The following is an 11,358-nucleotide window of genomic DNA, read 5'->3' as shown; positions in this document are numbered from 1 at the left end:
TTGTTTGTTTTTATTGCTCTTAGTCTATAATACGTTCTTTGCTTTTGCTTCGGTTGTTTTCAAGATACTGATTATGTAAATGTTGCTTGAATGAGAGGAAACTGGGCATTACTCAGCACACTACTTTATTTGATCAGTAGAGGGTTATTAAACTCTCAAACTCCATAATTCTCCTTTTTCTTTCTCCTCTGTTTCCATCTCTTCTCTTTTTCTCTGCCTGTCCCTGGCTTTACCTCTTGGTAATGCTTTGTCACTCCTACTCTATTCCTCCCTCAGCAGTGCCTTGGCTAATGTAGCGTATGATTCGATTCTATCGACTCTCTGCTTTTGTGTACTATCTGCCCCTTGTTCTTTGTTTAGCGGCCAAAATCAAAGTGTATTGTGGTCCAGTGATGCAAAAGGTGTTAATGTCTCTCTGTGGACCATGGTGTTGAACAGGAGCTAGAACTCTCAAGCTGCTGGTGGCTTATTGTTTTCAATTGTTCAGTCGTTGTACTTTTTGTTTGTTTGTTTGTTTTGTTTTGTTTTTTGCTTCAGATTTAGAAGCTATTGATTCAGTACCATTAGATTCAGTCTTTTTCTATGCAATACAATAGTGGGGAGTAACTAGTTACATAATTAATTTAAGAAATATATATGTAATTGTAATCATTACAATTACTGAAAAAAAAAACTGTAATTAAATTACAATTACTGATCAAAATATTGGTGATTATCATGGTCACATCCCAATGTAATCTTTCTGGTAAAAAGCTTATAGGTAGAAGATAACATTCATTCTTTGCTTTGCATCTTTTCACCAAGCAGGAATGTCTTCTTCTGACAGATTTCCAGACAAGACGGGCCAGCAAAGCTGTTGGGACGGCTGGACAGCCATGGACAGTCTATATGGAGATATTCCACCACAGAGTCTATGTTTCCACTTCCACGGAGTGGCGGAGAGCACAGACACTGGGCTGCACAGAGTCAAATGAACAGTGGCCAGTTGGATTTTTCCATAAAGTCAGCTCTCTAAATTACAATCATTTTTTACTGTGCATTGGTGAAAATGAGGAGGCACTGGTTAAGGGAATGCACATTTCTATGAGCTCAGATGAATGAAATGTGGCATCATTTAGGACTGCCGTATCACAGCAGTCAGTGGACAGGATCACTTTTCTCCCTCTGTAGACTTTTGGTTCAGCTGTGATTCATCAAGCGGTTTGAACTGATGCTGCCATATCTTAGACATTAAGCCCGATCAGGAGTGCAAGAGTAGAGGAGAACAAAACCTTGTAGGTTGGGGGGTTCTTGACAGCAGGATCGAGAACCACCGTCCTGGTTGACAGATGTTGGGGTGAGTCTGAGGCATGTATACTGCAGGTTGATAGATGACCAGTGCAAGTGAGCGCTGCGGGGGAGAGCTGGTACTGGATGGAGAGTTGATACTTACAGTAATTTCCTAATACGGTTGCCATACGCTGTATCAGTGCTGCAATTCCCACATGCTTTTCTGTTGTTGACGGTTTTTTAATGCTTCAAGTCTAATTTTTTTCCCCTTTTGCTTTTGAGTGAAGCTTGGAGGTATTGTCCGCTATGTATTTTATATTATCACCTAAGATATCCTATGTGTATAGTCAAAATGTATTTTATTTATTTTGGCCACATGATTCACTGTCTTTCAATACATTGTATATGAATGTGTTATTTAGTATACCAAGTGTCCTGACTGAAACTTAGGAAAATGACTATACTGACCAAAGAGAAGATTCATTTGACAGCAGACTCCTCATCACTTCTCTGCGACACTCATGATATTATTACACACACACACACACACACACACACACACGACCAGCTGTAGAACAGTAGTGGGTCTATCTTCCTCTCATTGTTACTGAGTGCTGGATACTGGCTGGATGCTCCAAATGCTAACTGTTAGCTTCCTAACACTAACATTCTTAAAAATAACCACCTTAATCCACTCAAACAAGGTTTCACATCACTTTACACGTGCTGCTAAAATACAGCTTTTATGATTGCATAAACATTAAAAACAGAGGAATCACGCAATTATCCACACCTTACACTCAGGGAGCAAAACATTGGACCAGATTTGCACCACTATAAATACAATGTCAGCCTCACACTTTTTGCAAAACAATACACACAGTGACTTGCAAAACACTAAACACACTTGGATACGTTAGACACTGAAGTGTCATGATGTCACTACCTTGCAGGTCCAAAGCACTGACTGACAAATCAGCACACTCATGAGCCGGTTGTTTGAACACAGCGATCAGATGTGCAAACATACGACTGCTCAGTTGTACACACACCGATCACAGATCACACACACATCATATTCTCACATTTTTGGACCAAACGCACCAGATCAATCAATCAATCAATCAATCAATCAATCAATCAATCAGGTACCCCTCATTCAGGCCAGGGAGGAGGCTTGTGACCACACAGATGCCACGGCTGTGTGAGGATGGATCCATCATTCAAGACGGTTCTTTCCACGTTGTCTCAGTGAGGATGTTGCTTGTGATGTGATGAAATTCTCTGGCCAGATCCAGCTAGGTGAAGAGATGTGTAGTATTTTCTGTACTGCATTTTCAGTTTTTTTTTTTTTTTTTTTTTCCAGATTTCTTTTTGTTTTCTTTCTTTTACTTCACAGTACTTGTAACCTGTACTTAGTAGCACAATATTTTATATTTGTCTATTTTCTGGGCTTACAGTGTTATTTACGCTACTATGGTAGCATAAATCTTGGGACATGTTTTGTTGTGATTGTCCATGTTGACTGATTTTGAGTATATGAAGAGAAATAAATCATATTTTCAATAGTCTGCATTATTGATCGTGTTTTGTGAATTTACCACATTGTATGTTTGCACTTTCTCTGTGAACTTCACTTACAGCAGGCTAATCACTAAGAGGTAGAATTGCTAAAAGTTACACACAGCTGTGTGTAACTGGTTCAAACAGAATTAAGCCTTATGAAATGTGTGTATTTCATTTGGTAACATAATATGTTTTTTATAAATTAGTGTATACTTTTTACAAAAGTGTTTCATTTTGCACAGGATTTGAGGTGTTCTGCATATTGTGTGTGTGGTTGTGCTAACTGTGTGTAGTGTTTTGAAACTCTGAGCCCTGTTTTGAAAATTGTGCTTAAGCAATCATAAAAAACTGTAATATGAGATTTTTCAAAATGGGCCAACTGGCCCTTGAATGTTTCCTCAACATGCTTGAGCAGGTTTAGTGCCGACACAATTTATCACTGGCCAGTTTCTGATACTGATAGCATGTTTAAGGAGACTTAAATTGTATTCTCACACACAAACATATATATATATATATATATATATATATGTATACAGATAAACACACACTAAGTAATAGCTGTTAGCAAAGGATAATATTTGACTGACAAAGTGACTGACAAACTAGAATAGTAATCTGTTACTTGTATGTGGAGGTATGTGCGTGTGATGGTAATTGGATTGTCTGGTGACCCAACACATCTCTTTGTATTACTATTTAAAAAGTTTTATTTACAAAGACGTTTATATTTTTCAGGTATCTTTTAATCTTACAAGAAAGAAATGTGATGGTGGGCCCACTTCATACTGAAGATGTGTTTCCCGTTCTTTGTTGTCAGAGCCATGTGAAACTGGAAGGCTGCAGGGGCTCACTTCATAATGGAACGAAGACCTGGCATATTAACCATCATCAACACTCAATATATTTACTTTTTTTGTCTGCCTGTTTTTCTTTCAGAGGTAAAGTAGATACCATTATTAAATGTATTTAATCATAATACCTTAAAAGAACTGACATGCTATTTATGAAGCAGCATTGAACACCGCAATCACAGTTGCTCCTGCACTCATGTATGCATGCCCATGCTCAGTCCTGCCCTGCTCAGTCAGGGCCGCGTCCATATAACAAATAGTAACTCAACCCCTTTAGCCATCACAAAACCTAAACCAGTTTTTCAAATTTCATTGTGCATGGGCATCAGCTGGATTTGGCAAAGTGTGCCACATCATAGCTAAAATGAGTCAAACTTTGGTCTTCATATAGTTTTCATATTATAATGAAGAGCAATGTTCAAACAAAAATCACCACAAACTCATTTGGTAGCCATATATAAAACACAGTCACATTGGTTAACATTCAATGCTAACATTCCCTCAAAGCTGATAGTTTGGAGACCTATAAATAAATATAGAAATTATTATTGACCAGATAATAACATCTTCTCAGGAGCAGGTTCTTGGTGGATACAAGATTTAGCATTTAAGATATAGATTTGGAACTTTTGGTGGCAACATGTATTAGATGTAAGTAGGAGCTTAGGGTGTGACAAACTGGACCTGTCACTGTGCTCATGATAAAATATATGATTTTTGGTTTGAGTTCAATTTCATACGCCCTCATTGGTCTTTTACCGGTCCATTGTTTATAGAAACAAAACAATACCTTCCTGACCTGAACCTTTAAAACATCTCTAAACGATCTTTCCTTGAGCATTCTGGTGTGTATGCCATATTATTTTTATGTACTGCCCTGACTGGCTACCTGAGTGGGAGTGACAGGTGAGTCCCTCCCAAACGCTCCTCCTGGAGCAGTTGAAAATATGATTCAGCCACTCACTATGGTTTTTTTTCATCTTTGGCAAACCTATGCCATTGATTTATTTGCTACCAAATTTACTTGCCATTTTCTGACATGGTAATAGATAGTAATGCAGATGTTATAGGAAAGGTAAGCTTTTCAAGTAAAGTAGCTAGGGCTGCTCATAAAGTTGCAAGAAGTCCTCAAATGATGCCACACAAAATTAATAGTTGAAAGATGATTGGTTGTTTTCATTTAAGCATCAGTGTTCAAGACGATTTAAAAAAAAAAATCATCTGAAAACAGAAATATATGTTGAGTAACAGAGTAAAACAAAGTAAAAACACCTCCAAGAGTTTTAAGGATTTTATTCTTTACCGTAGAAACACTGTACATAAATTACTTTCTCTGAGACTAATATCGATGTACGGATAAGTGGAATTTCTCAACCTTCAAAATAAAAAAGAGATAAATCCATTAAACATTGTCAACTCGTCTCAACAATTGTCTTTGAAAAAAAAAGATTGGTAGGATATGATTTTATTCTCTCTGTAAATTTTCCGTTCTTTCCTTTTTAAAATGATTAAAATTTCCTTCTCTCCAGAATTCCCTTGTACACACACACATACACACAAAAAAACTCCTCTAAAAGAGTACAGAGACCCACAATCAATGAGAAAACATCCACATCGATTTTGATCTATTACTGTTACTCGTTAAAGTCACTGATGGCGAAGCACTGTCCCTTTAAAGAGAAACAAGCAAAAACGAGAGAAGCAACGATCAGTTACTACTCACAGCAACCCTGCCCCCCCCCAAAAGCCATGACAACATTTTTCTATGGCAAGCGATACTACTACCTTTGACCAATAAAAGCACAAGGTCTATGCATCACGAGGCTGTGTCATCTTTTTGCAGCAGTGAACAACTCGTGGGCTGACAAAGGACCAGTGAGCCCACTTGGTCCAAGAAGAATATATCCACAAGGTCTCATAAAACAACTGTGGTCCCGGTGCTGGTCGCGCAGTTGATTCAATTCTTTTTCCACGCTGCTGTCAAAGACACTTGATTGTTATGTCATTGTTATCTAGACCTGAAAAAAATATAGACCTTGTAAAAGCACAGGAGGTTAAGGGGGAGTGGTTTCATCATCAGAACTGACCAAACAGATTATAGACATCAGCATTTTTGTAAGAAAAAGAAAACCCTCCAGGAAAAAAGGTCAGTTCATGTTCAGTTCAGATCACTGTCCATTCGGGTGCTGTCGTAATAGTAGTAGTAATAGTAGTAATAGTGGTATAGGTAATAGTATGTAAACACTTTTTTTGTATGTTTTTATTTTCCCTTTTCTGTCTGAAGCAATTCCAGGAAGTTTATATATAAAACAAACCAAAATAATCCAAACAGAAAATCTTTTTTTTTTCCTTCATACAAACTGCAGTCTTTTGTGTGTCTGTCTCTCTTGGAGAGAGTCCACAACAGTTCACAACAGTTCCATTCAATGGTTTGAGCAAAGAAAAACTAAAGACATCCATCCACACATGGCCCATCGAGGTCTACGACAGAGCGCCGGGTCTCATCAGGACCCACAGAGATGTGAAACCTGGAATGACGAGTCTGTTTGGGAGCCATAGATATTTGTTAGGTTGACGGGTCCGGTTGCACTGGACCACGGATCTAAATCCTAGAGGGGCCATCCCGATAGGACGGTTCTTCAGACAGTCGGTTATTCAATCAAGTCTACAGTATATCCCACTGTTTTACAGCTAGGTAGCACAAGACATAGCACTAAGTTAAGCCCCACCTACCAGAGGGAGGGGGAGGGGCGTGCGTGCAGGTTCGAAGGCTGAGGATGGGGAAGTAAGAAAGAAACAAAAGGCATGGGTTCGATGGACTTCTTTATAGGCTCGTGTATACTGTTTAGAACTATCCAAACTTTGGGTTTCTAATGTTTAACGCGCTCTTGGATGTTTGCTTCAAAATGATTGTTGTGCCAGCATCAGTCTATAAATAACAAGAGCAGTCTTTTCTTTTCAGGGGCCATTTTATAGTCTCAAGACATTACAAACATTTTCTGTTCAAATTGGACCTTTTGGTAGCCTTCGTAGAGTTCTTGACAGTCATCAGGGACGGGGGTAAATTTTGTGTTTGCCGTTGTCAATGCTGTGTTACCTCTTCCCTATCTCACTCTGACGTAGGAACTGGATGTTGTTAGCACTGTCAGCGAGCTCAGGGTACTGCTCTATGGACAACACATAGTAGCCGTCATAACCCAAAACCTTTCCGCTACTAAGCAGCTGCCTTTTTTCGCCCTCTGTCCATAGCCGAACTCCTTCCTCCCCATCCCTGACCCGCTGCTGTTCGCGGGCCCACGCGCTCGACAGCGCCCTCTGCCTCGCCTGCTCCAGGATGCGTGCTTTCTCTTCATCAAGCGTCATCCCGTAACGCACGTGAAGTGCCAGGGCGCCGTACTGCAGCTCTACGTCCGCGAAGCGCCGCGTTCGGCCGTTTACCACCGTTGTCGACTGGGACACAGTAACGTTGACGCCGTTTTCCAGGGATTTGCGGCCCGACGTGAGCCGCAGCGCGCTGAGGTCGTTCTCAGGGAGGCTGGTCTTGATAAAGTAGTGTGTATCACGTCCTTCCACGGTGAAATGGAGGTCTTCAAGGTAAAAGGCGTTGTTTAAAACGGCAGCGACTTTGATGCAGTCCTCGTTAGCGATGTTGAGAGCGTTGGTCACTACGCGGCCCTGGGTCACAGCTAACATCACCCCCTTGCCAATGAGGGACTTGACAGTGGCAAACCAGAGCCAGGGTTTGGCATGATCCGAATGCCGCCGGCTGAGCTGGATCTCTGGCATGCGCTCAAACGACAGGAAGGCCCGAGACTGGCGAGTCACCTCTTGCTGGACACCTGAGATCGACTGGCGGGAGAGGAAGGGGAGAATTAGGCAGTGCTTTACTTTAGGCTGTGCTCCTGAAACATTGACCCTGGATGAAATTCCCTTAATTTTTCAAAATAAATATATATTAAAAAAAATGCTAATAAGCCCGTCTAACATTTTATTTATTTATTTTTTTTTTCATTTTGATCTTAGAAAAGTATTTAAAAATAAACTTTTTTATATATATTTTGTTTCACTTCCCCTTGTTCTTGTAGTCCAAGAAATGTTTTTTTAATCATTCATTACTATTTTTAATTTTTAAAATATATTTGTCTTAAATATTGTTTGTGGACTAGACTAGATCCTCATAACCAAAAGTAGTGATTTTTGTGAAACATTTTTGAAAATAAGTTTTGTGCTTGGAATTTTGCTCAGAGGGTTGAATAAAACCCATCTGAAAGCCCGGAGCCCTGGGCCCAGTGTTCACACAGAGTTACGGCATCATAAGCACTGTTTAAGAATACTGAATGCTAATTATTATAGTCAGAGCAGCACATAATACACATCATATGCAAAAATATAGTGGGAGTGAATACTTCATGGAGCCACTGCCTGGTTAATACTATTAAATCAAATCTAATTTAATGTTTGTGTGATAATTATATTGTAAGTGAGCTTTAGCTTTGCTTCTAACGGGTTGTTAATCTGTAAAGCATCACAATGCACTTTAAATGTTACCCAAAATGATTTCTAGATTTCAGATAATATACTTCTATGATTTACAGTTGACCAATCAGTGCTGCCTGCTTTGGCAATCTGAGAAAAAAACGGACTAATGCTTTGAGTATATTCTAGTTAATTTTCTTGTTTTGTGGGGTGGGTGGGTGGGAGATGTTATTGTCTGGTAATTTTTTGCACATTTACAAATCACCTTTTCGCCCTAGTGTTTTTTTTTTTTTTTTTTTTTTTTTTTTTTAAATAAACCAAGTGAATTTGCTCTGGTTAAGGGCTAAAGCATTTACTTATTTTCTTTTTATTAATGTTATTTGTCATTTCATATGCAAGACAGAACATGAATTGGTTCTCTGTATAGCCTTTTTGAGGACTGGTCCTTGTTTCCCCCAGTTCTCAGAACATACAGTACATAGCTATCCATCTATCTGCTATGCCAACACTAAGTGTGTATCTGAGCATTGCTGCAAGATTTGTGTATGTGTGTGTGTGTGTGTGTGTGTGTGTGTGTGTGTGTGTGTGTCTCCTGGCATTACCCGAGTGCCAGTTGAAATAAACAGAGCCAATACATTAGCACTTCAGATACGGCTGTTGGATGCTTAGTTTAAGTCTCTGTCACATCCTACAGTTTTTGCTCTCATTTCCTCCCAGTTTCACTTTCTCCTCCATGTCTCTGCTCTGTCTCTCTCTTGATTTCACCGTGTCCGTATCCCTCATCATACTACATAATATCCCTGGCTATCTTAACGGAAATGGTCCTTGGATACGCGGCAAGTGTGTGTGTGTGTTCATGACAACCTGTCCACAAAAACAAGGCCATTTGCACTTCAATCACCGTGGCGAGCTGGAAATAGCCACAATAACAGTGGCAGTGGAAGAAGGAGGAACAAGCAGGGAGTGAAGATTTAAGACGGGGAAGGCATGAATTATTGGTTTCTCTGGATGAGTCTTTATCGTTTTCTGTCCTCATTTCCCCCTCTCATTATTCTCATTCCATTTCCTCCCACTTTTTCCTCTTTCCCCTCCATTTCCTGATTTTCTTTTCTGTATGGATGTTAGATTCTCTCCTTCTCTGCATTCTCCGTTTTTCTCCCACTTTTTCATTCATTTAGACCTTTCCTTTCCAGTTTTATCACCCTCTGTTTTTTAATCTCTTCATTTCCCGGATTTCTCTTTCGCTGCATTTGCACAATTCCTGTCTCTCCTTTTTTTCTCCTCTATATTTCACTTCGCCCGTCTTTTTCACATTTCACTTTCTCATTTCACTTCTGGTGAAACTGTATATGTAAAACTATTTTTTTCACTCTTGTCATTTCATCCTTTCTTAATTTGCTCTGCTGTTCTCTCTCTTTTTGTGTGGCTGCTGTGTGTGTGAGTTGCATCATCTGTGTGGCTGTGAGTTGCATCACCTGCATTCAACACAAAATAGTCTGACATTTTAGCTGTGATTTGCTTTATTTTATACATTTATTATTACACTATATTAAAAATATATTATCAGATATATTATCAGATATATTTCTAAATATTTGTTGGTATTTGTTCTTGTAATTGTAAATAATTATACTAATTATGAATCTTTCTTAGTATTTTTATACCATTTCAAATAATATTCTGGTACTTTTTGTGCAAATTTTCTATTATCTATCTTTTGTAATTTCTCAAAGATTTTTTTGCTCTCTGGTTATTTTCTTGATTTTCAGGTTATTCAGATAAATATTATGCTAATTTAATGCTGCTTTTATGTATGTATTTATTTTACATTTTTTGCATCATCTTCTGGTAATTTCCTTGTAATTTTATTTATTTATTTAGCATGTTTTGTTTGTCTACTTTTCTCTACTTCTATTCTTTTTAATGTTTTATTTAATGTGTTTTCAAATGTTCTTCTTTTTATTTTGAAGCACTTTGAGCTGCAATTTTTGTATGAAAGGTGCTACACAAATAAAGTTTTATTATTATTATTATTATTATTATTATTATTATTACTTTTTTAAAATGTTTTTTCTAATTTTTCCCCTTTTCCTTTTTTGTCAGTTTTCTGGTGATTTTCTCATGATTTAGTTTTTTAGATTTTCCTTTTTTCCCCATGTTTTTGAAAGAAGTCGTGAATTTTCTTAGGTTTTATTTCAGACTAGAACAAAAGTGCAAAACAAGTGTTTGTTCTTCTCCAAAAAACAAAACAAAAAAACATCATTTGGGCTCTCTGTCTAACATCAAAAAGATTTAATGATACATACAGGCAGGTCATCCCACAGCTGACTTTTCTTCATTTCCAGTGAGGGCTGTGTCAGGTCAAACTTAGGAATGGGGAATCCTGGGATAGCATTATGGAGGTGGAAACCAAAAGTGACCAACCAGATATTCACATCTAGAGAGAAAAGAAGGAGGGAGACACGGGTGGTTGAAGAGGAAAGAGCTTAGTGAGTTCAGTGGATGCCATGTTTGTTTTGTGGCACATCACATACGTAACAGCTACACAGGCTATGGCAAGTCAATAAATGTAGAGATCTTGTTAGTCAGCAGATTTCTGATGCAGACAAACAATGTGGAAGTCAAGCTAAGCTGAATTAAAACAATAAGGTATTGTCACAGCATGGCAGTTAGACTGGCTTTTTAGACTGGCAGTTAAGACTTTGTAGCACCAAAGAGGGGCTAAACAGCGAAAATAGCAAACCCACACAACTTCAAATATAGCATGCATTACCATCTCTTTCATTTAAAGACACTGCCTTGAAATGAAACTGGGATGACTGCAATGGAAGCAGGAACCTGCTATCACTCCCAAACGGAAAGATCTGTCAGTGCGATGAGTAACGCTAAGCGACTAAAACCTGGAATCTCATGTTTTCAGCGGCTGTTTCAGGGCTCGTCTCTTTCAAAACTGCATGGATCTCAGCATTGGATTAATATGCCTGGTGCTGATGAATCGTGCAGAGAAGCCACAGCAGTTCAGAGCTGCTGGAGGTGAACGACTACTGAGTGCCAGGTCTCGACGAGGCAGCAGAGCAGTTGGCATGTGTTGGCATTCTATTGGCTGTACTCCTTTGGGTGCTAGCGTCGCTGTTTTTAGGCTTTCATGTGTGAATTGTACCTAGTTAAAATGTCTTTCAGCATATTCAACATT

At 38.8% G+C, this 11,358-nt stretch overlaps 1 protein-coding gene across 1 annotated transcript in view; it reads right to left on the bottom strand.

Moving 5' to 3' along the window:
- Positions 1-4,967: 4,967 nt before the first annotated feature.
- tenm3 (teneurin transmembrane protein 3) overlaps positions 4,968-11,358 on the bottom strand; it is a 339,790-nt gene continuing 333,399 nt past the window's right edge. The window contains exons 50-51 of the mRNA XM_030056695.1: positions 10,472-10,602; positions 4,968-7,538 (exon numbers count right to left, since the gene is read on the bottom strand). Coding sequence (XP_029912555.1) covers positions 6,783-7,538; positions 10,472-10,602 — 887 coding nt within the window. The 3' untranslated portion in view covers positions 4,968-6,782. The remainder of the gene's footprint in view (positions 7,539-10,471; positions 10,603-11,358) is intronic.

This window comes from Myripristis murdjan, chromosome 1 (assembly GCF_902150065.1).
Source record: "Myripristis murdjan chromosome 1, fMyrMur1.1, whole genome shotgun sequence".
Classification (NCBI taxonomy): Eukaryota; Metazoa; Chordata; class Actinopteri; order Holocentriformes; family Holocentridae; genus Myripristis; species Myripristis murdjan.
This window is presented reverse-complemented; position numbering and strand designations above follow the sequence as displayed.